General features: G+C 52.6%; 1 protein-coding gene and 1 pseudogene across 1 annotated transcript in view; one reads left to right on the top strand and one right to left on the bottom strand.

The window, feature by feature from the left end:
• LOC127474998 (zinc finger protein 501-like) overlaps positions 1-2,365 on the bottom strand; it is a 37,097-nt gene extending 34,732 nt beyond the window's left edge. Inside the window, exon 1 of the mRNA XM_051796300.1 lies at positions 1,440-2,365. Coding sequence (XP_051652260.1) covers positions 1,440-2,320 — 881 coding nt within the window. The 5' untranslated portion in view covers positions 2,321-2,365. The remainder of the gene's footprint in view (positions 1-1,439) is intronic.
• LOC127474809 (uncharacterized) overlaps positions 1-26,724 on the top strand; it is a 1,721,191-nt pseudogene that overhangs the window by 142,753 nt on the left and 1,551,714 nt on the right.

Below are 26,724 nucleotides of genomic sequence, written 5' to 3'. Positions count from 1 at the left end.
CCCTGCTGCCACTCCTGATCCCAGGAAAGCTTCCCAGTTCTCCCCAGTCCCGGTTATTGGGGGGCAGTGGGGAAGGGGCTTGGGGGAATCCCAAGGGCTGGAGCCGAATTTTGGGGGGCAGAACCAGCCCTGGGATGGATCAGGAATGGGGACCCCCCTGTGTTCCCCTGTGTCAGCCTGCTCTGGGGGGTTTTGGGAGGGCACCTGCCCCTCAATAAGGCACCCAGCTCACCCCAAAACGTGCTGGGACCACCTAAACTTCCCCAAAGCTGCTCAAGGACTCCCAAACTTACTCAGAGCCAATCCTCGACCCCACTCAACCCCTTTTCTGGGGAGCCTTGTCTGGGTACTGGTGGTGCTGGGAGCCCCCCCTGCTTTGGGAGAGGAGCTCTTGGATGAGTGGGGAGTGGGAAGGGGGCGTTTGGTGGGAAAAGGGGGTCAGAAGGGATAAAGCGGTGGTAGGACCCCAAACTGAGTGGGAAGGGAATGAGACCCCCCAAAAGTGAAGGGGGAGACACTGAGGATGATGGGAAATGGATGGGAGAGGTCAGAAGAGTGTGCAAAGGGGAGGGTGGGACCCCCAAAATGAGCATGATGAACTGGGGATGAGGCAGGGGATGTTGTGGAAGGGTGGGAGAGGGGAAAAAAAAAGAGTTGGGACCCTCAGAGTGATCCTGGGGGGGGCTGGGGATTGAGAGGAAAATGGGAACATGGGAGGAACAGGGAGAAGTGTGGAAAAGGGGGGGTGGTCTGGCAGGTTCGACAGTCCCATGGCGGTCTTTGGGTACAGGGAGGGGAGGCTGGGAAAAGGGGGATGGCCCTCCTGAGCTCCCAACTTACTGTGGGGTGCTGGGGGTTGCTGGATCGAATTTTAGCCTTGGATTATGCCAACAGTTTCAGTTTAGAGGAATTACAGAGGTGTGACTGAAACACTTTTGTCCCCCAGGTTTTAATGATGGCAAATCAGATTTATTGATAGAAATTATTTATTTATGGTTACAAATGATCAGACAGAAGATCTTCATCAGAATTATTTAGTGCACAATACAAACACTAAAACTACCAGGAGTACAGGACAGTGGTCTACAAGCAATTGTTGAAGCAATTCTACTCAAGCTGGCACAAAAGCAAGGACTATTAATTAGTGAAGGATGTAACTGCCAGGCCAACGCTCGTGGGGGGATCTCTGCTCTCAATCTCCAGGACCGACCTTGGGGGGTCCCCAGCAAAGGCAGGAATCTCCACACATCCCCAGAGAGGGTTCTGTTGGAAGAAGCTGCCCCTGAGAAAGGGGACTGGCCCTTTCTGGTCAAAAGTGATGGACTGACAGTCACTGGACTCCAGGGGGTGCCTCATCATCAGGGGGTTCATTTGGGGTGGAAGCAGCGGCCAAAGCTCTTCCTGCAGTCAGGGCATTGCATTGCTGGGGCTTCACTTACTGGTGGGTCCGTTGGTGTTTGGTCAAGTGAGAACTCTGTTTGAAGCTCTTCCCACACTCCCCACACTTGTAGGGCCTCTCCCCGGTGTGGATGCGCCGGTGGGTGACGAGGTTGGAGTTCTGGTTGAAGCCCTTCCCGCAGTCGGTGCAGCGGAAGGGCCTCTCATCCGTGTGCGTCCGCTCATGCAGGAGAAGACTGGAGCTGGTCTGAAACCTCTTCCCACATTCCAAGCACTTGTAGGGCCGTTCCCCGGTGTGGATGAGCTGGTAGGTGCGGAGGTTGGAGCTGCTCCTGAAGCTCTTTCCACATTCCCCACAATTGTACGGCCGTTCCCCAGTGTGGATGCGACGGTGTTGGATCAGGTGGGAGTTCCTGTTGAAGCTCTTGAGACACATCCCACACGTGTAGGGCCGTTCCCCAGTGTGGATGTGCTGGTGTCTGAGCAGGTCTGTGCTCTTCCTGAACCTCTTCCCACATTCCAAGCACCTGAAGGGCTTCTCCCTGCTGGGAGGCTGCTCAGGCACCACCAGGTCAGAGCTCCCCCTCAAGCTCCGGCCGCCTTCCCAGCACAGGCTGGCTCTTTCCTCCTCAGAGCACCCTGGGCTGGCTTTGGAGCCCCTCCTGCGGGGGGATCTCCGGCCCTTTTCCTCCCCGCTGCCTTCCTGCGCCGGGGAGCCCTTCAAAACGGCCTCTCCCACCAGGGTCTCACGGGGGGATTTGTCCTCCGCGCTCTCCCTCCTCAGCTCGGGGCCTGGGGCAGGAAGCAAGAAGGACAGGCAGGGGATTTGCCTCCGGCCCACAGGGAAGGCCAAGGACATCCCCCCAACTCCGGCCCCGGCAGGACGGCGGCGCCAGCGGGGTTGTCCTGCAGCCGGGGCCATGCTGGGCTGACAGAGCCAGCACAACACCCGCCCAAAGGGACACTGACTTCCTCCTCACCTGCCTGGGGGGCCCAAGGCATCTTCCTCTTCCTCGCAGCCTCCTCCTCCATCCACCCAAGCTTTGGGAAGGACAAATCCTGATGGGGGGAAAACAAGGGCTGAGCGCGTTGGCTTGGGGGTTCCTCCTGCCCAAGTCCATCTCTAGAACTCACTGGGCATCCTGTGTCCATAAAAACCTCCAAACACCAAGACTCAGCCCAGAAAACCCCAAATCATCGAGATTCAGGCAAAAGCCTGTAAGAAACAGTGAGAAGACTCCTGCCCCCCCAAACTGAAAAAAGTTGAGATTCACCTAAAAAATACTCTAAAATATGAAGATGAGCCCAAAAAAATTCTCCTAAGATTTCCCCTTCTCTGGTTTCCCCCCTTTATGGTTCAGAGAGTCTCCCCTGTCTGGGATGCTGGGGGTTCTACCTAGAAGATGTTGGGAGTGTTGGGGGTCCCAAGGCTCCCTTCTCCTCTGATTCTCGCCTTCGGGATACTGCATTCCCAGAAATTCCCCCTCTCCAGGTTCTCCACTTTGTTGTCCTAGGGGATCCCAGGGGTCCGCACTGTCCAGGCTTCCCCTTCTCCGTGCCCCCCCTCACCAGGCTTTCAGGGGCCCTCTGAGGGGGCACTGGGAGGGACTGGGGGGGAACTGGGGCACACTGGGGGGCACTGGGGAGTTACTGGGGGATACCAGGACACAGGGGGGGACACTGGCAGGTTACTGGGCCATACTGGGGGTTACTGGGTGCTCACTGCAGGATCACTGGGCCATACTGAGGGTCACTGGGAGGTCACTGGGATATACTGGGGGTACTGGGATCCCCTTACCCGGATGTGGTACATCTCCCACCCCGGATTTTTGGGGGCATCCATAGGACCCCTCCTCTGGGGGCTGGAGGATCCCTTGAAACCCACTGCTGGGCTTTAGGGGACCCTGTAAAATCCCCTCAAAACCCCTGAAATTCCCCTCTTGACCCATCGAAACCTCCTCAAGGACCCCTCATCCCTCCCCAGCACCCTCTAAACCCTCTCAGTGACCCACAAAACCCACCTGGGACTCCCCAAGCCCATTCAGGGACCCTCAATCCCCCCCAAGGGCCCTCCAAACCGTCTGGGACACCTTAAACCCCCTAGAGACCCCAAAACTGCCTCAAAGGTCCTCGCAAAGCCTCCCAGGAACCCAAAACCTCCCAAGAGACCCCCAAAGCCCACCTGGGACACCTCAAATCTTCTCAGAAAACAAAACCCACATCAGAGCCCCCCAAAACCCTTCAGGGACCTTCAACCTCGCCCCGAGTCCTTTCAGGGACCCCTCAAAACGTCCCCGGGAACCCCCGAACTCCCCCGCTAAGCCCCCCCGAGGCCTCCAGCCTTTCCACCCACACCCGCGCTCCCCGCAGCCCCCGAGGGGATCCCCAGACCCCGCTCTCGCCGCCCCCCCGCCAACTCACCCAGCGAAGTGCAGCGGCCGCAGGCGAGTCCTCCTCACTCCCGACCACGAGGCCAAAATGGCGCTCGCTCGGCGCGCCCTCCGCCTTTACAGACCCGCCCCGCAGCCAATCAGCGCGCGGCCACGGCCCCTGCCCGCCCCCCGCCTGCGCGGGGCATTGTGGGAGTTGTAGTCCCTTCGGAGGGGAGGATACAATTTTTTTGGTGTTTTGTTTTTCTGTCTTCTTTTATTTTCTCTTTTTTCTTTCTCTGTTTTCTTTCTTTTTTCTTTTTTCCTTTTTTTATCTCTTTTTTCTCTCTCTTTTTTTTCCTCTTTTTTATTTATTCTTTCTTTTTTTTTCTCATTTTTTCCTGTTTTTTCTTCCTTTTTTCTCTTTTTTTCTCCTTTTCCTCTTTTTTCTCCCTTTTTTTTAAATTTTCTTTTTTCTTATTTTTCCCTTTTCCATTTTTTTTTTTTTATAGTTTTCTATCAATTGTTTTATTTAAGGACGATTTAAACACAGATCAAAACAATCTCCATGTACATATCTTACAAAATCAGACAATCTGCCTTGTTCCAGGTTTGTGTGGATTCCCAAGATCACAAACACTGAGACATCAAGGGTGAAAGTGAAGCAACTTTATCCTGTCCCTTGCCACAGCCTTCAATCCACACCCAGCCCTGGATTTCTGCAAAGCCGCTGGGCAGGAGCAGGAGATGGAGCTGGTGCTCGGCGGGAGGGGCAGCAACAACAAACCCGTGTCTTTGGCACAGGGGAAGGAATTTAGTGCTTGAGGGGTTACATTCCACAGGCTCCCCTGGGGATCAGCTTATGCTGGGACAGTGAGAACAGCAAGAACATTCCTAATAAAAATGCCCGAGGGAAGGGAGCGGAGGGGGAGCAGGGGCAGGAAAAGGAAGCAGAGCGATGGAAGATGGGCTGGGGCGGTCGGGGCTGGGGGAAGGCAGGCTGGGCAATGCCTTGTTTGGTCCAGCAGCTGGACCAGCTCCAGGGCAGGTGTCGGGGCAGCCTCTGCCACAGGGACATGGACAAACAGACCCTACAAAAGCTCTCAGAGGGGTTGGGGGCTCTGGGCGGGGCTGCGCTCTCGCCTCAAGCCAGGATATCCCAGGGCAGTGGAACAGCAATTCCTGTCAGCTCCCAGCAAAGATTATTGGGGTTTGCACTGGGGAAATATTGACGCTCCAGCTTCTTCTTCTCTTTTTAGAACTTTGAGCTTGCAGTCGGGTAGAAGGGCTGGTGGGGGAGTGGGAAGAGACCCACTGAGGGGCACATCTCATCCCTCAGTTAGATGGAACTAAACCCCTGATCTTGCTTAGGAAGAGCTGCTGATGCTCAGTTGTCTTCTTTCCCTTCTGCTTTAGTGGGATATTACATTTCCCTGCAGTATTGGTGATAGAAGGGTATGTCAGCTGGAATGGTTTGGTTCTTACAGAAAGCATCAACGGATTTTAAGGAAGGTTTTTTTACATAGGTGAGACCTCCAAAAAAACCAAAAACCCCAAAGGTAATATAAGTGCAGAATAAAGTGAACTTTGGAGTTTTCTTTTTAATTCTTGGGTAGAAAAGCCATCCCAGTTAGGGACAGCAATTTATTGCATTGCTGAAATAAAACCAACCAACAAACAAACAAAGACATCTGACTTTGTTCTCTTTCGGATTTGTTTTTGATCATAAGAATCCTTCTAGTGAAAAGGGCTAATTTACTCTTTCTAGAGGAATGTTTTAAGTGTGATTATCACAATATCACAGCTGCTGAAAAGGTCTAAAATAGGACACTGACCTTGAACCTGTTCCTGCGTTTAGGATGTGGTGCTTAACATTCAAGAAACAATAGAACTGCAGCTCATTTATTAAGGTATCATCTCAAAATCTACACTTTTGCTCTGTAAAGACATGCCACAAGGATTGTAGAAAGCTTGCAGTATCCCAGGAAGTACATGTGGTATTTTATCAGTGTAAATATGGATAGGATTTTCAAGATTTCTGCTGGGATAACTCCATAACTAAAGTAAGTTTTCCCTTTGCTACTACACTAGTTTATGATTTAATTTTTACTGACATTCCACCAGTCACATTATTAGCTTCACCAAAGGAAAGGGAAATAATCCTGTATTATTAAAGAGAGCAACTGAATTCCCTCAGTCACCTTATCCTTGGCTGTCTGAGACAGTGATGCACTTCAGCTTCCCTAAAGAAACTTCCACTAAAAAAGAGCTTGGGGTGATAGTGAGAGATCCAGATTGAAGGGTGTGCCTGAATTATCTTTAGGGAGGAGACCTTTGTTGGTGGGTGACAGGCAATGTACCTGTGGCTCCCTTTTTCTTTCTGGGTTTTTTTTTTTCCCTTTCTTTTTGTCAGAGGCTTTGGAAAAGGTGTTTTGTCAAGAGAATAATATTCATTTATAGCCATGTGAATGGTTTCTATCCTATACCAGTGAAGGCAGTCACCTAAATACCCATACCCATGCCTTTGAAAATAAAACAAGGAGAAAATATGGAGTATTTGTTTGAGACCAGACAAACTGAATGTAGTTCAGTAACATGGTAAGGCAATTGCTGTTATTTCACAGAGACATTTCTTTCTATGCTGGAACTGAGGGTAGCACCAAAAGCTAAAAGCCTTGCTTTGTGTATTTGTGAACACACTGTGGGTAAGTTCAAAGGAGCATTCAGAGATTGTGTTGTGTGAGCCTTTTTCCCTAAGATCAAAACAAGGAGTAATTATTGCTAAATGCAGCAGATGGCTTTTTCTCTTTATTCCCAATCACTGATTAAAGAAACATAACTCAGATGTGATCTCACTCTGTGCTCCAGCGAGATTAACATTAGAACAATATTGTCACTGTCTACTGGTCTCTTGTGCTCCTCACTGGAAGGCACTTGGTGCACCCCTGGATATCCTGCTAATGAGGTAAAAAACTAACCCTTCTAAAGTTCCAGATTTTCCTCACCTGTTTGGACACAGTTGGACAAACTGGACCAAGTTAGTACTTGAAAGCCATCAGCTGGATTTAGCATTAATTATTCTTTGTTTTGATCGTAGAGGAAAAAAGCTCACACAAGACAATCTCTGTGGGCCCAACAGAGAAAACATCCCCAGGGTCCTGTTAGAGCATAAACCTGCAAACAGGGATGACAGGTCAGAGAATCACAGAATCATCAAGGTTGGAAGAGACCTTCCAGACCTTCTAGTCCAACTGTCAACCCAGCACCACCAGAATCACCCCTAAACCCCATCCCAAAGCGCTACATCCAGATGCCACCTGAATGCTTCCAGAGACTCCACCACCTCCCTGGGCTACTTGTTCCAATGCCTGAACACTCTCTCAGTGGAAAAAGGGTTTTTGAATATCTAATATGAACCTTGGCTGATGCAATTTAAGGCCATTTCCTCTCTTCCTGTCACTAAAGGCTTTGCAGAAGACACCAACCCCCACCCCTCTAAAACCTCCTTTCAGGTCATTGCAGAGAGCAATGAGGTCCCCCCTGAGCCTCCCCTTCTCCAGACTCAACCAGCCCAGTTCCCTCAGCCGTCCCTCAGCAGACATGTTTTCCAGAGCCTTCCCCAGCTCCGTTCCCTTCTCTGGACACGCTCCAGCCCCTCAAGGGCCTTTTGGCACTGAGGGGCCAGAACTGGACACAGCACTCCAGGTGGGGCCTCCCCAGTGCCCAGCACAGAGGGGCAATCAGTTCTCTGCTCCTGCTGGCCACACTCTTCTCCACAAAGGCCACAATGCCCTTGGCCTTCTTGCCCCCCTGGGCACACTCTGCCTCATATCCAGCCCCTGTCAAGCAGCACCCCCAAGTCCCTTCCTGCTCAGCAGCTCTCCAGCCCCTCTGCCCCCAGCCTGGAGCATTCCAGGGGGTTGTTGGGAGCCAAGGGCAGGCCCTGACACTTGGCCTTATTGATCCAGCCTGTCCAGGTCCCTCTGCAGAGCCTTCCTGCCCTCCAGCACATCCACACTCACACCCAGATCAGTCAGTCTCCCAAACAGGACAAAGTCTGACCACCAGCAGTCCAGGCTGTCAGTTCTGCTGCCCCCTCCTTCTTCCACCCAGAATGGAAAACTCCATCATTTTGGGGTCTCTGTGCCCGTCGGCTTCGACCACCACATCCCCCACCAGTCACAGAATCATGGAATGGTTTGGGTTGGAAGGGACCTTAAAGAGCATCTCAGTCCAACCCCCTGCCATGGGCAGGGACACCTTCCACTAGACTCAGAGCTCAGAGCCCCATCCAACCTGGCCGTGAACACTTCCAGGGGTGGGGCAGCCAGAACTTCTTTGAGCAACCTGTGCCAGGATCTCACTACCATCACAGTCCAGAAATTCTTCCTAATATCCCATCTAACCCTTTCCTAATCTCATGGAACCAAGGGGCCACTGTGATATGTGGGGCCTCCTAGAACCAAAGGAGTCCTGAGACATTTTGCAAACCCATGGAATCAAGGGACCTCCCTTACCAGCCCTGGCTTCCTGTTGGGGCTGTCTGCTCTTTCCCACACTCTGCATAGTGCAATTCTTTCCTGGGGGCTACTTCCAAAGCTTCACCTCTCTTTAGGCCTTGGAATTCCTGTTTGCCACCAGTGCTGATGTGTTGTGGCGCCTTATGGAATTTTCCTGCTTTGACAGTGTTTTGAGACAGTTCATTGTGCCCTTCAAGTCCTTCCATGTGCACACACACACACCACTCTCACCAGTGTCTGGCCCTCCAAAGAACACAAGCCCTGATGATTTGTAGCTCCCACTCCAGTGGTTGGCACTTGGAGCTCCCTCTGTACCCAGAGCTCAGAGCTCCCTTGTGCCAGAAAGTTTAAAGAGATTGTGCCTCATTCTGCCAAGACAACCCTTGGAAAAAAGTGTCCCTCTGTGTTTCCTGGGATAAGAGCACTCTATTGTCATCTTCCAAAACCTTGGAGAGGTCCCAGAGATCTCCCAGGAAGGAATTTGGGGCCTCAAGCACATGACCCGTATATAGAGGCTGAGGACTCAGGGGTCAGGGGTGTGAAGATTGAGGACAGTAGAGGAGTAGCCTGAGAGGTCTGGAAGGGGGGTGTCAGAGCTGGTGGAGCTTTTCTTCCTGTCAGAAAACAGCCTAAGAAAGAACTAGTGCCACCAAGGGCAGCTGGGGGGGGGCCTAGACTGGTGACAAGAAGTCAGAAATTTCCCTCCAAGGTCAGTGTTGTGGTGCAATATGTCACAAAGGAGTCTGGATGAGCCCAAGGCTTTGTGTGTGCAGGAAGAGCCAGGGAGGACGCAGAGATGTCAGTGCAGAAAGGTGCCAGCCAGGTGGGGCAGCCGGGGGGATGACGACAGCCTGCAGGGAAAGGGGCAGGGCATGGACACCGTAGGACAGCCTGGGCTGGAGAGGAGACAGGCATGGGGAGAAGCTGAAAGGCCCTGACAGAGCCACCTTCTGCAGGCCTTTGGCCATGGCTGCTGTCTGTGCCCCTGATGCCAGGAGGAGACAAGTGGCCCTTGCAGCCCTGGGGCCTCATGGCCTCCTTGTCCCTGCTCAGCAGCCTGGCAGGTGCCACCCCATGGGCCTGCCCTTGGCACTGCACATCCCACATCCCAGTGCCCCAGGAAGAGCCCTGAGGAATGAGGCACGGACAGGATCTGCCTTCCCAGGGGCTGAGGGTCAGGGTATGGCCCTTTGGATTAAGAAAACAAGTCAAGGTTTCTTCAGCATCAGAGCCACCTTTCCCTTGCTTGTCCATCCTTGTCATCACTGTCTGCAGGTTTCTGTTCCAACTGGAATCTGGGGACACTTTCACAGTCATGTCCTTCAGTGGGACCCATTAACATTACAAGAAACTTCAGTATTTCAAACTCATTTTGACTTCTTGAGAAGTTGTTTGAGCTTCCTCTCAGGCACTGAGTCTCATGTAAACAACCTCAATGTCCCCCGAGGGTCATGAAGTGCCTGGGGCTGTTGCTGTGCTGCTGAGCTGGGCCGGGCTCCTGGCACACAGGGAGCTCCTGGCAAGCAAGAAGAGCTTCAAAGAGACAGCTCTGCTGGTGAGCAGCTCCTCTGCACAGCCCAGCAGGGCTGAGGGCACTGCCTGCAGCACCCAGGGCACAGGAGAGAAGGCAGAGAGATGAGAGGCAGCCTGGGCTGGGAGGTGACTGAGCTCTCACTACAGGAGAAACCTTGCCAGGATTTCAAAGAAGAATTCTCTGGCTGTAGGAAAGTTCAACTTGCCTTCCTGGAGGCATCTCCTAAAGCTGCCACATCCCACAGCTTCCAGGATCTTTCAGCAGGACTCTCCCAGTTGCTGCAGTGCAGGGGAAGTGGCCATATGGCAGAGCAGGGCAGGAGCTGCAGGCAGCAAGGGCAGAGAGGAGAAGGGAGCAGGAGGTTCAAGGGATCCTGGGCTGGGAGGACAGGGCAGAGCTGCTCAGGGCAGGAACCTTGCCAGCCCTTTGCCAGGGTCAGGCTGTGGCTGCAGAGCAGTGCAGGTGAGTTCCTGCAAGTGCCTCTCCCAGCTGCCAAATGGCAGCAGTGGCAGGAGCTGTCAGGATGGCTCTGCTGGATTTGCTGGGGTGCAGCAGGAGAAGCTGCTGCAGAGCAGGACTTGCTGCTGCCCCATCAGAGGCCCAGGGCCAGAAGGTTCCCTGTGCCAGGGCTGGCTGTGGGGTGGGAAGGTGGGGGTGCAGCCAGGGGTGCCCAGGGCTGTGGTGCAGAGCAGGGTCCTGCCCCCAGGGCTCTGTGTGCTGGGGCAGGGACTCTGCTGCCTGCCAGGGGCAGCTCTCAGCCCGGCCAAGGAGCTGCCACAGCCCTGCAGGGAGAAGGGGTGGGTGGAAGGAGTGACCCCTCAGGGCAGGGCAGGGCAGGGCAGGGCAGGGCAGGGCCCTTCAGCTGCAGGCTCAGGGTTCCTCACAGCTTCAGCTCCACCTCCTCCATTTCCAGGGGCCCTTCTCAGGAAGCACATCCCCCCAGAACACCTCCCCCTTCCCAGCCACCGCAGGCTGTCTGGGATCTACTCTGCAGCCCCTGCCCAGGCAGAGCTGCCCCTGGGCACTGGGCTGGGGATGGCTCTGGCAGCACTGGCAGGGAGCTGAGCTGGGCACAGGCAGGGGCTGCTGGCAGGAACAGCTCCTCACCCAGAGACAGGCAGGCAGGGAGAGGCAGCTGCTGCCACAAGGGCTGGGCAGGGGGATGTGGGCCCCTCCCTGCTGTCCCTGTGGCACAGACCCCTTCCCTGAGCAGCTCCTGCCTGGGCTCCTTTCCCAGCCTAAGCAGAGCCTGTGCCCTCAGGCCCACGGGGGCTGGGCTGTGCATTGCCCTGCAGCAGCCAGAGCCCAGGCCAGGACAGGGCCCTGATTTCCAGCTGTCTCTCTGTGTCCCTCCTCCCTTGGCAGCAGCACTGTGGCATTTCCCTGCCATCCCCTGCTGCCTGGGCTCTCCTTGTTCTCACCACTGGGTTTTCTGAGCCAGTGTGGGGTTTGGGGTGGGTAGATTCCTGTGCAGACACAACCCCTTTGGGTGCTGCTGTGGGGATGTGTCTGTGGGAGCCAAGTGCCCAAGTGCCCTCCAGGCACCTTCAGGGTCTTCAGCTGTTTGCCTGGGTGTCCTGCAGGGCTGCAGGTGCCCTCCAGAAGGGCACAGCTCTGCCATAGGATCTCTGTGCTGCACAGGATCCCCATGGAGAAAACTCCTCAGTGCTAAATCCATGGAAATGCCCTGGGCAACTGTACCTGGGAGCTGCCCCCTTCAGCCAGCAAACCCCAGAGCTCAGGGAGAAGGATGCAGAGAGATCTTCCTGAAAAGAGGCCCTGAATGTTGAATTGCTATGAGACATGCAAGATGTTTTGCTGATTGAGTCTGGCCTAATTCAGTTCTGCCTTTTTTACCTCAACAGAAAACCATACCCTGAGGAAGGAGCAAATGTCCAACAGCAGCTCCCTCACCCAGTTCCTCCTCCTGGCATTGGCAGACAGGCGGGAGCTGCAGCTCCTGCACTTCTGGCTCTTCCTGGCCATCTCCCTGGCTGCCCTCCTGGCCAACGGCCTCATCCTCAGCGCCGTAGCCTGTGACCACCACCTGCACACCCCCATGGGCTTCTTCCTGCTCAACCTCTCCCTCACAGACCTGGGCTGCATCTGCACCACTGTCCCCAAAGCCATGCACAATTCCCTCCAGAACAACACAACCATCTCCTACATGGGATGTGCTGCACAGCTCTTTTTCTTTTTCTTCTTCATCTCAGCAGAGTTTTCCCTCCTCACCATCATGTGCTACGACCGCTACGTTGCCATCTGCAAACCCCTGCACTACGGGACCCTCCTGGGCAGCAGAGCTTGTGCCCACATGGCAGCAGCTGCCTGGGCCACTGGCTTTCTCAGTGCTCTGCTGCACACAGCCAGTACATTTTCCCTGCCCCTGTGCCAGGGCAATGCCCTGGGCCAGTTCTTCTGTGAAATCCCACACATTCTCAAGCTCTCCTGCTCACGCTCCAACCTCAGGGAAGTTTGGCTTCTTCTGGTTAGTTGCTGTGTAGCATTTGGTTGTTTTGTTTTCATTATTTTCTCTTATGTGCAGATCTTCAGGGCTGTGCTGAGGATCCCCTCTCAGCAGGGACGGCACAAAGCCTTTTCCACGTGCCTCCCTCACCTGGCCGTGGTCTCCCTGTTCCTCAACACTGCAGCATTTGCCTACCTGAAGCCCCCCTCCATCTCCTCCCCATCCCTGGATCTGACCCTGTCAGTTCTGTACTCGGTGGTGCCTCCAGCACTGAACCCCTTTATCTACAGCCTGAGGAACCAGGAGCTCAAGGATGCCCTGAGAAAAATGCTGACTGGATGCTTTTCAGGAGCAATAAAGTGCCTGTTTTCTGGTGTGTAGCATTCAGAATGGGATTCCTTAATGGCCCAGCCTTCCTGCTCAGGTTTTTCTTGCAGGTCATTGCATTCTTCTTGTAATAATTTTCTGTGCAATGAAATATTATTATGCATCTGCCTTCTAATTTAGTGTCCATCTTTTGACTTTGCCACTGAGACTGTAAAAAATGATGAATTGTGCTCTCTGAGTATTTAAACAAAATAAAGGACCCTGCAGTTCCTTCTTTGTCCAAGACCCTTCTTCTTAGATGTTCCTAAAGGAGAGCACACTGCAGGACAGGGTGTATTTGCAAACAGGAAGGGGACAATAATCCCAGCCCAGCAGCACTGCCAGGGAGCAGCAGGGCTTGGTCTTTGCAGAGCTGCTCTCTTGCCACTTCCACACTGTCCTCCTGAGCCCCTTTCTCGCTGTAAGGCCTGAGTGCTCTCTGAGCACAGTCCTGGGGGGTGGAAGCCCTTGGAGCACAGGCAGGGACAGGCCCTGGGAACTTGTGAAGCAGAGCTGGGCTCCCTTACAGCATCTCCAGGATGCTGTGGCATCTTCTGAGGCCACTGCATGTACTGGGTCACTTCTTCTGTGGCCTTGCTCCAGAGCTGGAACTCTCCTGCAGTGTCACCATGACACTCCTGCTCTCTGCTTTCCAGGTTCCATTTTCAGATCCAGTCTTCCCCTCCTGTTCCCAGGGACATCCTGGGAGTGCTTCAGAGCTGCCATCCTGGGGCAGCTCCTGCCCAGCGTGGGCAGGCACAAGGTCTCTCCAGCTGCTCGTCTCACCTCCCCAGTGCCACTGTTTTCTGCAGCCTCCTCCTCCTTGCCCAGCACAGCCCTCCTGGCACAGTTGGACACAGCCCTTGTTCTACCCCCTCCTCAGGCACCTGCCCAACCCCGTCAGCTCCAGCCTGAGGGCCAGAAACCTTCAGGGCAGGGAGGTACTGGGGCAAAATGTTGAAGAAACCTTTCAGCTGCACTCAAATCCAATTGGAGGGGTTGGCCTCAGGGAAGAAATCCCTTCTAATTCTCCAGAACCACCAGGACAGCCTGTGTTATGTCCTGAGCACTCCTCTGGAAGTGTGGGATATGGAAAAGGTTTTGGTGTCAGGGATATTGAGAAGGCTGGGCAGTGTCACTGGGAGACCTCTCCCAAACACTTGGAAAGGCCAGAGCCATCCCAGAGCTTCCTGGCACCTTGGCAAAGGCAGACATGGAAGTAGTCTGCAAACAGGGCAGCAAGGAGGGTTGGCAGAGTTCCACACTGCTCAGGCTCAGCAGGGAAGGGGATAGGGCAAGTCCTCCTGCAGCCATTCCCAGGCACTGGAAAGATAAGGCAGGGATTGCAGAACCCCTGTGGGAGGAATAGAAGAGGATGTTGTGTGCCCAGACTTCATCAAGGCCCTTGACATGGTCTCTTATGCTCTCCTTATGGCCAGACTGGTGAGAGCTGGACTGAAGAAGTGGAAGATGTGGTGGGGGGGAAGTTGCTGAATGAAGAGGGTCAAATAAAATCCATGGTACAAATTCCTCTTGGCAGCAACTTCCTGGTGAAATCCCTCAGTGACCAGCCCTTGAACACCACAGTAGAACATCTTTATTATCTCTCTGTACAATGGGACAAAAAGTATTTCAAGTTCTTTGTGGATGATGCCAAATTTCAGGGAGCTCTTGAGCAAACCCTGGTTTAAAGACACATATTGGGGCGGGAACTCCAATGAAATGAATTCATTCCTCTTTTATTCCACACCACTATAGGGAGACAAAATACAAGGAGGTATAAGTGAAAACAATAAGAGTTTACTGACAGGAAATATAACAGCAAAACCAGCAATACCAACAGAACTATTCAAAGCAACAGCAGAGAGAGAAATTGCCTCCTCTCTCTCCCCATGCCCCAACGCCCTTATGTTGGGAGATGAAACAGGGATCAACACGTGCCTCCCTTCTCCCTTTTCCCCTTGAATGAACAAAGAACAAAAAACCAAACCACAGGAAAGAGGGGGCAAAGCAAAATCTGGGACACTCTCTGGTCTGAGATCAGTTGTGCTGCCCAAGAACACGCTGACTCCAGAGGTGTCCAAGCGGGGCAGAGCCGGCGACTCCGGTCCGTGCGGCGGCGGGGGGGAGGCAGCGGCTCTGCTTGATTCCATGGAGTTCTGGGCAGGCACAGTGGCCCCTTGGTTCCATGAGATTCTGAGATGTCTCAGAGTTCCTTTTGTTCCAAAGAGACCCCACATGTCACAGTGGGCCCTTGGTTCCATGAGATTCCACAGTGTCCCTGCATTCCTTTGGTTCCATGAGGCCCTGCAGTGTCACGGTGCCACTTGATTCCGTGACGTTACAAACAATCAGAATGGCCCCTTGATTTAAGGCCAACTGCACATGGGGCTGCCTTAGGGGGAGTGTGGGCATCCAGACAAGGGAGTTGTCACCCCCCTGGACTCAGCCCTGAGGTCACCACATCTGGACTGGTCTGTCTGTCTGTGAGGTTCCCCATTGTGGAGGAATGAGGAAGAACTGGAGAGGGTCTAGAGGAGACCTGACAGGACGGAGCTTTTCTTGGTGCTGGAAAGAAAAAGAAACTCGTAAAGTGCAGCTTGGAAGGTTCAGACTGAAGGTGGGGAAAAAGGAATGTTACTCGAAGGTGAACCTTATAGTACCAGAGGTCACTAAGAGGGTGATGGCATGGCTTTGTGTTCCAGGGAACAGCCAGAGCTGGTGCAGAGACATCAGGGAGGGTCTAGAAATGCTGCTGGGAGGGGGTGGGAAAGCAGGAGGGGTGTGTGCAGCCTGCAAGGCCAGAGCAGCAGCAGGGCCAGGGCAGGACAGCCTGCAGGAGAGATGGCCAAGGGCTCTGGCAGGGCTGCAAGGCCCAAAGGCACCCAGGCCTTTGTCCCCTTGCCTCTGGCAGCTGCCTCTGCCACTCAGGCCACCACAAGCAACTTGCCTGGCAGGTTCTGCACTTGGGTTCTGCCTCGCCCCTCCCTCAGCAGCCTGGCAGGGGTTGCCCAGTTTTGGGCCTTTGTTGTTCCTCCCCCTGCCATCCCAGTGCCCCCCAAAAAGCCCTGAGCCAGCCGGGAGGGACAGGATCTGCTGGGCCAGGGCCTGGGGCTCAGCCCTTGGCCTTTGTGCTCCACAAAACCAAGGCAGGCTTTGCTCAGCATTGCCGGGGCCTGCCCAGAGCCTTTGTCTGCCTGCACTCCTGGCCTCCAAGGAGCTGCTCCAAGGAGTCCCTGGGGAGGCTTTGGCAGTGCCTGCCCTCAGTGGGGCCCAGCAATGCTTCAAGGCACTTGCAGTTTGGCTTCTGACTTCTTCAGCAGCTGCTTCAATCTTCTCTCAGTACCTCAGGATCATGGGCTGGGCTGCAAACACACTGTGGGGCTCATTAAAATGCAGAAATCCCTCAGGATCTCTTTGTCTTCCTTTAATTGTCTTCAAGGCAGTTTCAAAACAAGTCTTCCAAGTTTGTACTTTTTTTTTAATTCAATGATGGATATTTTTAAGTTCAGAGAAGAGGTGATAGAGGTGTTCTCCAAGTGATCTTGATGCTGAGTGTCTCCTCAGGAGATCCACACTGACCTCGTATGATCAGCCTTGCCCCTCACCCCCCAACCTCACCAGTTCTGACATGGCCCATCTTGGACTGACAGCTGATGCAACTCCAAACACACTGTGGGACCCATTAAAGCACTGAAAAACAAATTATTTTTCTTTCTTTAATTGTCTTCAAGACGTCAACAACAAATTGGAGTTGTTTTGTAGTTTATCTAAGGAGGAAGATTTTAAAGTGAAAGTCATGAAAAAAATATATATTTTTATGAAAGGGAATGATTTACACAGAGCCTTGGGTTGCAAGAAGGTCAGGGTGCAAAAGAGTTTAATAGCACTTAATCATTGACCAGTTGAGCAGTTTTCAAGTGATTCAATAGCATTTGCTACAATTTTAACAGTGGCTGAATTAGAGATTCACAACAACCTTCACACTACAGTCAATTCACACCCACACCCAGGCAGAGATGTGTGGACACCTCAAGAGCTGGGTGTGGAAAGGTCCCTCTCCAAAAGTGTCCTTGTTGTCAGGGAAACACTCCCCCAAATCCCTTTGTGTTTCCCACCAGACAAGGGTCACAGCTGGAGGAGTGTTTGTGGAGGGGGATCAGAATTGTCCTGGGCAACAGGGAGGGTCTTTGGAGTGTTGCAAACTGGAGGGTTCCCGAGCTGGGAGAGGCTGCCAGAGGTGTCCCACTGAGAGGGAGGTGCTGGGGAGCTGCCAGGGCCTCCCTCAGCACTGCTGGGTGTGGGCTCCCAAGGGGACTGGCTTTAGTTATCTGCTGAATTTCCATCCTAGTGTCAGGAATGACTGGTGTTTCCAAAATATTTGGGAATTGTATCCAAACTGTTCCATTAGGGCTGTGATTCAGGCAGGAAATGTTCCAAGGCTTTCATGGGATGACTGATTATCCTGTGTTCCCCAACTGTTCCACTCCAGATTGTTCCTACCTTTATGGTCCAGGAGCAGCTGGTCCAGTCCAGGGACACTTTCCCACAACCCCTGGTAGTCCAGGGGCTTTTCATTGCTCAGCTGGTTTGGTCAAGGTTTCTCAGGAGCTCCTGAGATCATACCTATAAGAAGGATGGGCACAGACTTAGTTGTAATAAGACAAGTGATAATGGTTTTCAAATAAAAAAGAGCAGATTTGAACTAGATATAAGGAAGAATATTTTTGCACTGAGGGTGGAGAAACACTGGCACAGGTCACCCAGAGAGGTCATAGATGCCCCAGCCTTCGAAACATTCAAGGCCAGGTTAGAAAGGGCTGTGAGTAACCTGATCTAGTTGAACGTGAACACTTTCATTGTGGGGGGATTGGACTAGATGTCCTATAAAGGTCCCATCTGATTCAAACTATTTAGGATTCTGTAGTTCATTCCTACAGAGCCAAGGCTGACAAGGATCACCCAGGTTTCAGACCCAGCTGAGCATCCCCTTTGATGGCCCAGCTGGCAGCTCTGCTAAAAAGCTGCTGCAAAGAACCTCCAGACCTAAAGGAGCTTTGTGCTGGGCTGAGCTGTGGCTCTCAGGGCTGGGGGCTGCCAGGTGCCTACCAAGGCTCTCTCACTCCTCCTTCTTCTCCACTCCCCTTGGTGCCTGCAGGGTTGTTTCTCCCCCATTTCTCTCACTCCTCTCTGGGTTACAGCACCCTGGATTTTATCTTTTCTCCAAAGTGTTATCACTGAAGTGCCTCTGGAGTTGCTTTTTGGCTCAGCTTTGGGCACTGGCTGGTCCATTTTGGAGCCACCTGAAACTGGCTCTCTCTGACACAGAGTCAACTCCTGATCTCCTCTTCCCAAAGGGAAACCTGCAGCCCCCTCCCTGCTACCAAACCTGATCCACAGGGTCATTCAAGTGCCCAGGAATAGTGGAGGTCATTGATCCCATTATTCCTCAGGCTGGTTAAACAAGACTTTGTCCTCTTCCTGTCCCTGACTGCAGGTTCTTTCTGTCAGAGCAGAGCTGGGCTGGACCTCAGCTGTGCTTTGCTCCAGAGCCTGCTGGGGTGGGGGCAGATGGCAATGGGAGAGTTGGGTTGGACTGGATGAGCCTTGTGGGTCCCTTCCACATCAGCATATTCTGTCATTCTGGTTTTTTGGGTTTGGTTTGGTTGGGTTTGGTCTTTTTCCCTCCTTTTTATTTTCCTTTCCTCTGACCCATTAGTTTTTTCTTCATTGTCTTGGGCCTTGCTGGGCACCTGATGGCAGGACAAGTTTATCCAACTCAGTCATCTTGACCACATTTTTTGTACAAGTCACCATTAACTGGACGAGGTTTCTCACAGACTCGCTGCAACTTGGCATCATCCACAAAGGAGTGGAAAGTGCATTTCATCCCATCACCCAGAGACATAATAAAGATGTTCCATAGGAATGGTCAAGGGCTGGTCCCTGATGGATGTCACCTGGGAATTGCTGCCAAGAGGAATTTGTGCCATGACTTTTGACCCTCATCAGTCATCCAACTTCCCACTCACCACATCTTTCACTTGTCCAGTCCAGCTCTCACCAGTCTGGCTCTAAGGAGACCACAGGAGACCATGTCAAAGGCCTTGATAAAGTCTGGGCACACAACATTCCATTCCTTTCCCTCCCACAGGGGTTCTGCAATCCCTGCCTTGTCCTTCCCCTGCCTGGGAATGGCTGCAGGAGGACTTGCCCTATCCCCTTCCCTGCTGAGCCTGAGCAGTCTGGAACTCTGCCAACCCTCCTTGCTGCCCTGTTTGCAGACTGGTTCCATGTCTGCCTTTGCCAAAGCCCCAGGAAGCTCTGGGATGGCTCTGGCCTTTCCAAGTGTTTGGGAGAGGTCTCCCAGTGACACTGCCCAGCCTTCTCAATATCCCTTGACACCAAAACCTTTTTTATTGCCCCACAGTTCCATTTTAGTGTTCAAGACACAACACATATTCTCATGGTTCTTCAGGAGATAATCAGAAGTGGTTTCATTATAGAGGTCAACAGGTGGAACAGCCCAGTCTGGTCTGGCCCCACAGCAGTGCCCAGCCCCGGGTGCTGCAGAGCTCTGGGCACTCCCCCCACAGCCTCAGCCCCTCTGAAGGGCACAGCAGCTCTTGGGGGACACAGAGGAGTCTCAGCATCCCCATCAGCTCAGGGGCTGGACACTCAGCATGGCAGGGGGAACTGGAGGTCAGGGAAACTGCAGGAGCCCTGGTGTCACCTCCAGGAGATGCCCAGCACAGCCTGACTGTGCCCCTCAGTGCCAGCCCCTCTGCCCAGCCCAGCCCAGAGTCCTGGCCCAGGGACAGAGCAGCCTGTCCCCAGGGGGGCTGCAGAAAGAGGTTTCTCTGTGTCAGGGATTCCTCTCTGCAGGCCCAGAAATGCTACCTTGCTCTTCTGCAGGGACATCCCTTTGCCCAGGTCAGTGTGTCCAGGCTGCCTTGGCCAGTTGCAGATCCCAGCCTGGGATCCCTGCAGGGCCCTGAGTTGGAGGTGCTGCTCTGCACAGGGAGGGGCTGTGGCACCCTGGGCTGAGCCTGCACTGGCCATGCTGGTCAGGGTGGGGAGCAGACCCAGCAGGATGGGGATCACTCCTCTCAACCCTCTGCCATAGTCCTGGAAGGCTCAGTAGGCAAGAACAAGGCTGGGCGGGACCATGGGCTGTTTCCAATGGCACAAAGGGCAGGGCAGGGCTCCACTCCATGCAGCCTGTGGGCTGGAGAGTTCTTCAGGACACCCTCCTGGAAAGCCCACCCCTGGCTCTGGTACAGCCCTCCCTGAACTGGGGAGGCACAAGGGGAGTTCACTGCGGGTCAGACGAGTCACTGACCAGAGTCCTTTCTTTGTTCCTGCTGCATCCCCCGGGGTTGCAGAACTCTCCTTTACCAGTTCACAGGCAGATTTAGTACTTGATCTCTGGTAACTCCACCCTGGGCAGGATTCTGCTCCAGGCCTCCATTCCCTGCTGACTGGATGGGACAGGCTGTCCCTGCAGATCCTCTGTGCTCTCCTGCACTTCCTACAGACAAGTAGGAAAGGCCATCAGAACCCTCACAAGCTGCAGAACCCCAGGCAGGTGACGTGGAGACCATTTGCCACTGGCCACCAGCACAGAACATCTGAACCAGCCCTCAGTCCCTCAAGTACCCCAGTGAGTCACTTCTCTCACTGCAGGGACTGAATGGGGAAACAAGCAAAGCAATGAGACTCTGGAGAGTCTATTCCTTGGCCTTGTTCTTTACACCAACCTTTCAAAAAGAACAAAGTCTTCAGGAACTGCCCAGGGGGATCCCCTTTCCTGATGGAAATGATGTTAAGGAGCCCAGCTCTGACCCAGTAGTGCCCAGGGCCTGTCCCTGCCCATGGTCACAGGACTGACACCCAGCAGGGACTGAGCTGCCAGAGCACTCAGGCCTTGGGCAAGGAGCAGAAAGGAGAGGGAGGCAGTGGAAAAACAGCATCTCTGAAAAGCCCAAGAGCTGCTGCTCCCTGGCAGTGCTCCTGTACCAGGACTCTTTACCCCTTCTCCTCTGCACACAAGCACTGCCCTCCAGCTTCAGGGAAGTTCTTGGAGGGAGAATCTGGAAAAAAGCATTCAAGACCTTTATTCTACTCAGAGATTGTGATTCCTCATGTACAGAATAACAAAGGCAGGATGTTTAACAAAGAAATTGCTGCAGAAACTTTTATTTTCTGTAAATGCACACAGAGAATGATCCCTCATTTACACAATTGTGGGTCAAAACAAAGAGAGAGTGAATTAGGTATGAGATGGAGAATAAATTTCTGTGTTAACAACATTTAAAGAGGAAAAAATGTAGGAAACGGCCCCCACCACCACTCTCAAAAGCTTTAGAAAGCAGGCTGGGCCAGTAAATGGTTACACAATGACTGTTGTGCAGAAGAAAACAGGCAGGTTATTGCTCTTGAAAAGCATCTAGTCATCATTTTCCTCAGGGCATCCTTGAGCTCCTGGTTCCTCAGGCTGTAGATGAGGGGGTTCAGTGCTGGAGGTAATACTGAGTACAGAACTGCCACCACCAGGTCCAGGGATGGGGAGGAGATGGAGGGGGGCTTCAGGTCGGAAAATATGGCAGTGCTGACAAACAGGGAGAGCACGGCCAGGTGAGGGAGGCACGTGGAAAAGGCTTTGTGCCGTCCCTGCTGAGAGGGGATCCTCAGCACAGCCCTGAAGATCTGCACATAGGAGAAAACAATGAAAATGAAACAACCGAACACTAAACAGACACTAACCACAATGAGCCCAATTTCCCTGAGGTAACCTGAGTGTGAGCAGGAGAGCTTGTGGATGGCAGGGATTTCACAGAAGAACTGGCCCAGGGCATTGCCCTGGCACAGGGGTAGGGAAAATGTGTTGGCTGTGTGCAGCAGACTATGGAGAAACCCAATGGCCCAGGCAGCTGCTGCCATGTGGGCACAAGCTCTGCTGCCCAGGAGGGTCCCGTAGTGCAGGGGTTTGCAGATGGCAACGTAGCGGTCGTAGCACATGATGGTGAGGAGGGAAAACTCTGCTGACATGAAGAAATAAAAGAAAAAGGCCTGTGCAGCACATCCCATGTAGGAGATGGTTGTGTTGTTCTGGAGGGAATTGTGCATGGCTTTGGGGACAGTGGTGCAGATGCAGCCCAGGTCTGTGAGGGAGAGGTTGAGCAGGAAGAAGCCCATGGGGGTGTGCAGGTGGTGGTCACAGGCTACGGCGCTGAGGATGAGGCCGTTGGCCAGGAGGACAGCCAGGGAGATGGCCAGGAAGAGCCAGAAGTGCAGGAGCTGCAGCTCCCACCTGTCTGCAAATGCCAGGAGGAGGAACTGGGCCATGGAGCTGCTGTTGGACATTCGCTGCCTCTGGGTTTTTGTTTCCCACACAGGAGAAGAAGACAGTAAGAGGCCAGTTAGCATGGAGGTATCTAAACAAAGTCAAAGCTGTATTCTACAGACACTCCCCATGTCACACACAGACAGCCTTTTGATTTCCTAGGAGATCTTCCTTCAGCTCCAGTGCTGGGTCCCTACTCAACAGCATTTTCTCTGTTTTAGCATCACTGTGCTTCTGTACAGGGGTTTCGCATAACAAGGAGATGTTTAGGGACAGGTTTCCAACCTGGAGGGAAATTCAGAGCTTGGAAGGAAACCTCAGGGAGACAGCCAAGTGTCCTTATGATGGCATTTGATTTAAGCAGACTCAGCTCCTTCCCCAGCACCACAGGCTGCACTGGTAGGGGTCATATTCCGTTTGCAGGTGCAAAAAGGACATCTCAGACTAGTCCTGATGGGTCTAGCAGAGGTGATGCTGGTGCTGCCTGTAGTGGATTGGTTAGAAATGCGAGGACATATGAACATGGCTAAGGCTATGGATGAGCTGCTAAAGTATAAGACGCAGTCTGACTAGGCCCATGAGAAAGTCTGAGATAGCAGGGCCATGAGAAAGCGGCAGTGTCCTTGGGTATCCTAAATTGAGCTGGGAAACAGAGCTAGGCATTACCAAAACAAAGGTACTTAACGAGCCGCCTGTGTAAACAATGGGAAGCAGTTAAGATGATATCACCACCTAACCGGGCACCAATAATGAGCCTGATTTCTGTAATATTCATGAACCTATTATAGAGTGTATATTAAGCTACTGTCAATCTACAATAAAGGAAGTTCCTGGATTCTCATATTGAGGTGTCTAGAGCTTTCCGTCGCGACATTTTCTGGCGCCCGTGGGCAGGGACCATGTGGGGGTCCCTAGGAGGTCAAGTCGGATCTCCTGGGTTGGAGTCAAGTCGGACTCCCGAGAGCCAAGTCGGGTTCTCGCAGCCGTGGTCGGACGTAGGAGTTTTTGTCGGTCTTGCCGTGCAGCACAAGAAGGCGAAAGGGCTGGACGAAAAAGAGCTCAACTTGCCGCCGCCGGACGCCTCCCTTTCGGGGATTTCGGACGGCGAAAGAGTTAAGTTCCGTGCTTCCAGGGCCCGGCGCCCGGGACGACTCCTGAAGAAGGAGGCCCGCCGACAAAGCCGCAAAGTCTCGTGGTAAGGGCTGCACAAAGCGTGGTAACACGTTTTTTTAGGTAATAGAGGGACAGGCGGCACTATCATTGCTCCAATGCTTTCTGGGAAAGCGGGGAGTTAAGACGAACTGGCTTTGCGGCAGATGCTGCTTTCATGTAAGGGCCAGGGATATGAAGCGAACACTGTAACTGCCTTTACTATCTCTACTTGGAAAGAACTTAGTGATAAACTCTTTACTGCTGCCTGTAAGGGAGAAAAAGTTGCTGCTTCCCTCCTTACAATTTGGCGATTGTTATCTGGAACAGTCAAAGGCATTAAAGCACAGTCTGAGGACATTAGGATGCTACTGGATACCATCATACGGAGAAATCGTGTAAAAAGGGAGTCGAGCGGAGTTGAAGGGAGCCGGAGCGGGACCAGAGATCACGGAACGGGGCCGGAAACAACGGAGCGGCCCCGCCAACATGAACGCGGTGCCAGCGTCTCGGCAGTGCATATCCAGGACGATCGGAGACGACAGCTGCGGCGTGAAAGTACTGCTGATGGACCAGAGATGAACTTTACGAACACTATGACTGAGTTCCACCTTAAGACACTTCCAGCTTTTCATCTGAACTGTGCAGCGGGACTGCGCTGCACATTTGTGGCTGCGTTCATGGCGCTGGGTGCTTGCGCCGGGCAGCAGGGCAGTAGCGGTGGTCGCGCCGCCTGCGTGTCCCCGGCTCGGAGCGGTGCGCCCGCGCGCGTGCACGCCGGCGGCCCCGGGCGCGGCGGGCGGCGGGGGGGCTCTGTGTCCCCCGCACTGCTGACAGCCATGGTCCCGGGGGGTGTGCGTTCCCCTTCCCTTCTTTGCAGCGAGTGGTTTTTCCCTGGTGCTGCTCCTCTTCCTAGAGTTAATGACGGTAGCAAAAACATTGGGGGGTGCAGTCGGGGGAGGGGGAAAGCTGTTTCTCTTTTTCCCCGTTACACCAATCACCCCTTCTCTGAAACGTGCCTGTTTGCAGCTGTTCTCTCCCTCTCCTATGTTTTTGTCTTTTCTTAAGCAGACCCTGTGATTAAGTTCCTTCTGCTGATCTCTCTGGGTGAGCCCAGCCCCTCCTTCCCCTCCTTCGTCCTTCGGCAATGAGGAGCGTGGGGGGAGGCAAAGACGGTAAAACACGGAAAAAAGGGAAAAGAGAAAAAACAACTTAAAACTAACAATATCCCAACTTATAAATCAAATAAGATTGCATTGTTTTTACAGCAATAGGTGTTAAGCATGCAGTGTGCTCATGGCATTTTCAAATGTTTTCTTCAAAAACAGAAAGGGAGACTGACGAAAAATCCTTTGAAGTAAGATTAGAAATAACGCGACATCCGTGCTTAGCTTTTGCATATTGCAGAAGGTTGTTAAGAATTTCCTATAGTTTGCCATTTTGCTTCTCTTACATGAAATTTGGCTGTTTCCCCCAGGGGCAGGGTGCAGGTAGAAGATTTGGAGACGGAACGATGAGACAGAAGGGGATATAGTCTTCCCCCTGCAAAAGTAGCTTTATTGCCTTTATGATAAAATATCATTGCTCTATAAGAAGCGTTGAAGATTTCCAAGATAATATTCTGTTCTTTCTTACTGTATTTGTCTTTTACATGGAGAGTTATGCAGGATTTGCAGATTGCTGATGGCGGCTATGCCATAAATTTCCTTTGAATTATGAAACTGACAAGAAGTGCACAGCCAATGACCACTTGAAAATGTGTGTGTGATTGAGGAGTGTGTCTGAGGTGGCCACCTGAATGTTGTGTGAAAGAAAAAAGCTACATGAATGTGTGAATGTGTAAACTTAAAAATACTTTCTGCCGGTGTCAAGATTTTAGAGATGTGTAACGTGATTCTGTTGAACCATAGTGATTCCTTATTCTGAATGGGCTCTAAGTTATACAATGGATATTGACAGTTATTGTAATCTTAGTAATAGCTCGTGTTGCCTTTTCTTGCATTACTAGACGTCAAAATACTACGACAAAGAAAGCATTGTTGGCACGAAATAAAAACGGGGGAAATTGTAGTGGATTGGTTAGAAATGCGAGGACATATGAACATGGCTAAGGCTATGGATGAGCTGCTAAAGTATAAGACGCAGTCTGACTAGGCCCATGAGAAAGTCTGAGATAGCAGGGCCATGAGAAAGCGGCAGTGTCCTTGGGTATCCTAAATTGAGCTGGGAAACAGAGCTAGGCATTACCAAAACAAAGGCACTTAACGAGCCGCCTGTGTAAACAATGGGAAGCAGTTAAGATGATATCACCACCTAACCGGGCACCAATAATGAGCCTGATTTCTGTAATATTCATGAACCTATTATAGAGTGTATATTAAGCTACTGTCAATCTACAATAAACGAAGTTCCTGGATTCTCATATTGAGGTGTCTAGAGCTTTCCGTCGCGACGTTAGCTGCCCACAGGCAGAGCAGTGGCTGAAAGCACATTAGGAAACTCAGATAGACCTACTGAGCACTCTCAGTTCAGATGTCTCAGGGACTTGTCAAAATTAATACTTTCTTAATTATTCCTCCCATTCCTCAAGAGTTGGAAACTGAAAACACAATCTCAGGAAATTTCTTTAACCTTATAAAAATCTTTGTCTTGGAAATATTCTGAGAGGGAGTTGAAGCTCTGAGCATGTCCTCCTCCTCTGCACTCCAGATACTCTCAGAGTTGCACTTACAGAATCTGTAGTTGGTGGGCAGTGCCAGCTTTCCCAGATGCCTCCAAAAGCTGCAGTCCCATTGCCCTGCATGACCAGACTTCCTGTGCCAAGATCTGTTAAAAATTCTCCCCCAGTGAGGTCTCAGCATCATTCTACGTCTGACAGCCTTTAACTTCTCTCTGTCTCACTCCCCTGCCCTTGGTGCTGCAGGCAGTGCCCTCAGCCCTGCTGGGCTGTGCAGAGGAGCTGCTCACCAGCAGAGCTGTCTCTTTGAAGCTCTTCTTGCTTGCCAGGAGCTCCCTGTGTGCCAGGAGCCCGGCCCAGCTCAGCAGCACAGCAACAGCCCCAGGCATTTCATGACCCTCAGGGGGGTTTGGTGTTGTTTACATGAGACTCAGTCCCTGAGAGGAAGTTCAAACAACTTTCCAAGAAGTCAAAGTGAGATTGAAACACTGAAGTTTCTTGTATTGCTAATGAGTCTCACTGAGGGCCACAACTGAGAAGGTGTCCCCAGGTTCCAGTTAGAGCAGAAAACTGCAGACAGTGATGACAAGGATGGACAAGCAAGGGAAAGGTGACTCTGATGCTGAATAAACATTGACTTCTTTCCTTAATCCGACGGGCCAAGGCCTGACCCCCAGCCCCTGGGAAGGCAGATCCTGTCCCTGCCTCATTCCTCCGGGCTCTTCCTGGGGCACTGGGATGTGGGATGTGCAATGCCAAGGGCAGGACCATGGGGTGGCACCTGCCAGGCTGCTGAGCAGGGACAAGGAGGCCATGAGGCCCCAGGGCTGCAAGGGCCACTTGTCTCCTCCTGGCATCAGGGGCACAGACAGCAGCCCTGGCCAAAGGCCTGCAGAAG

Source organism: Manacus candei, unplaced genomic scaffold (genome assembly GCF_025592945.1).
Source record: "Manacus candei isolate 608988 ecotype Guabito, Panama unplaced genomic scaffold, ASM2559294v1 h1tg000045l, whole genome shotgun sequence".
NCBI lineage: Eukaryota > Metazoa > Chordata > Aves > Passeriformes > Pipridae > Manacus > Manacus candei.
This window is presented reverse-complemented; position numbering and strand designations above follow the sequence as displayed.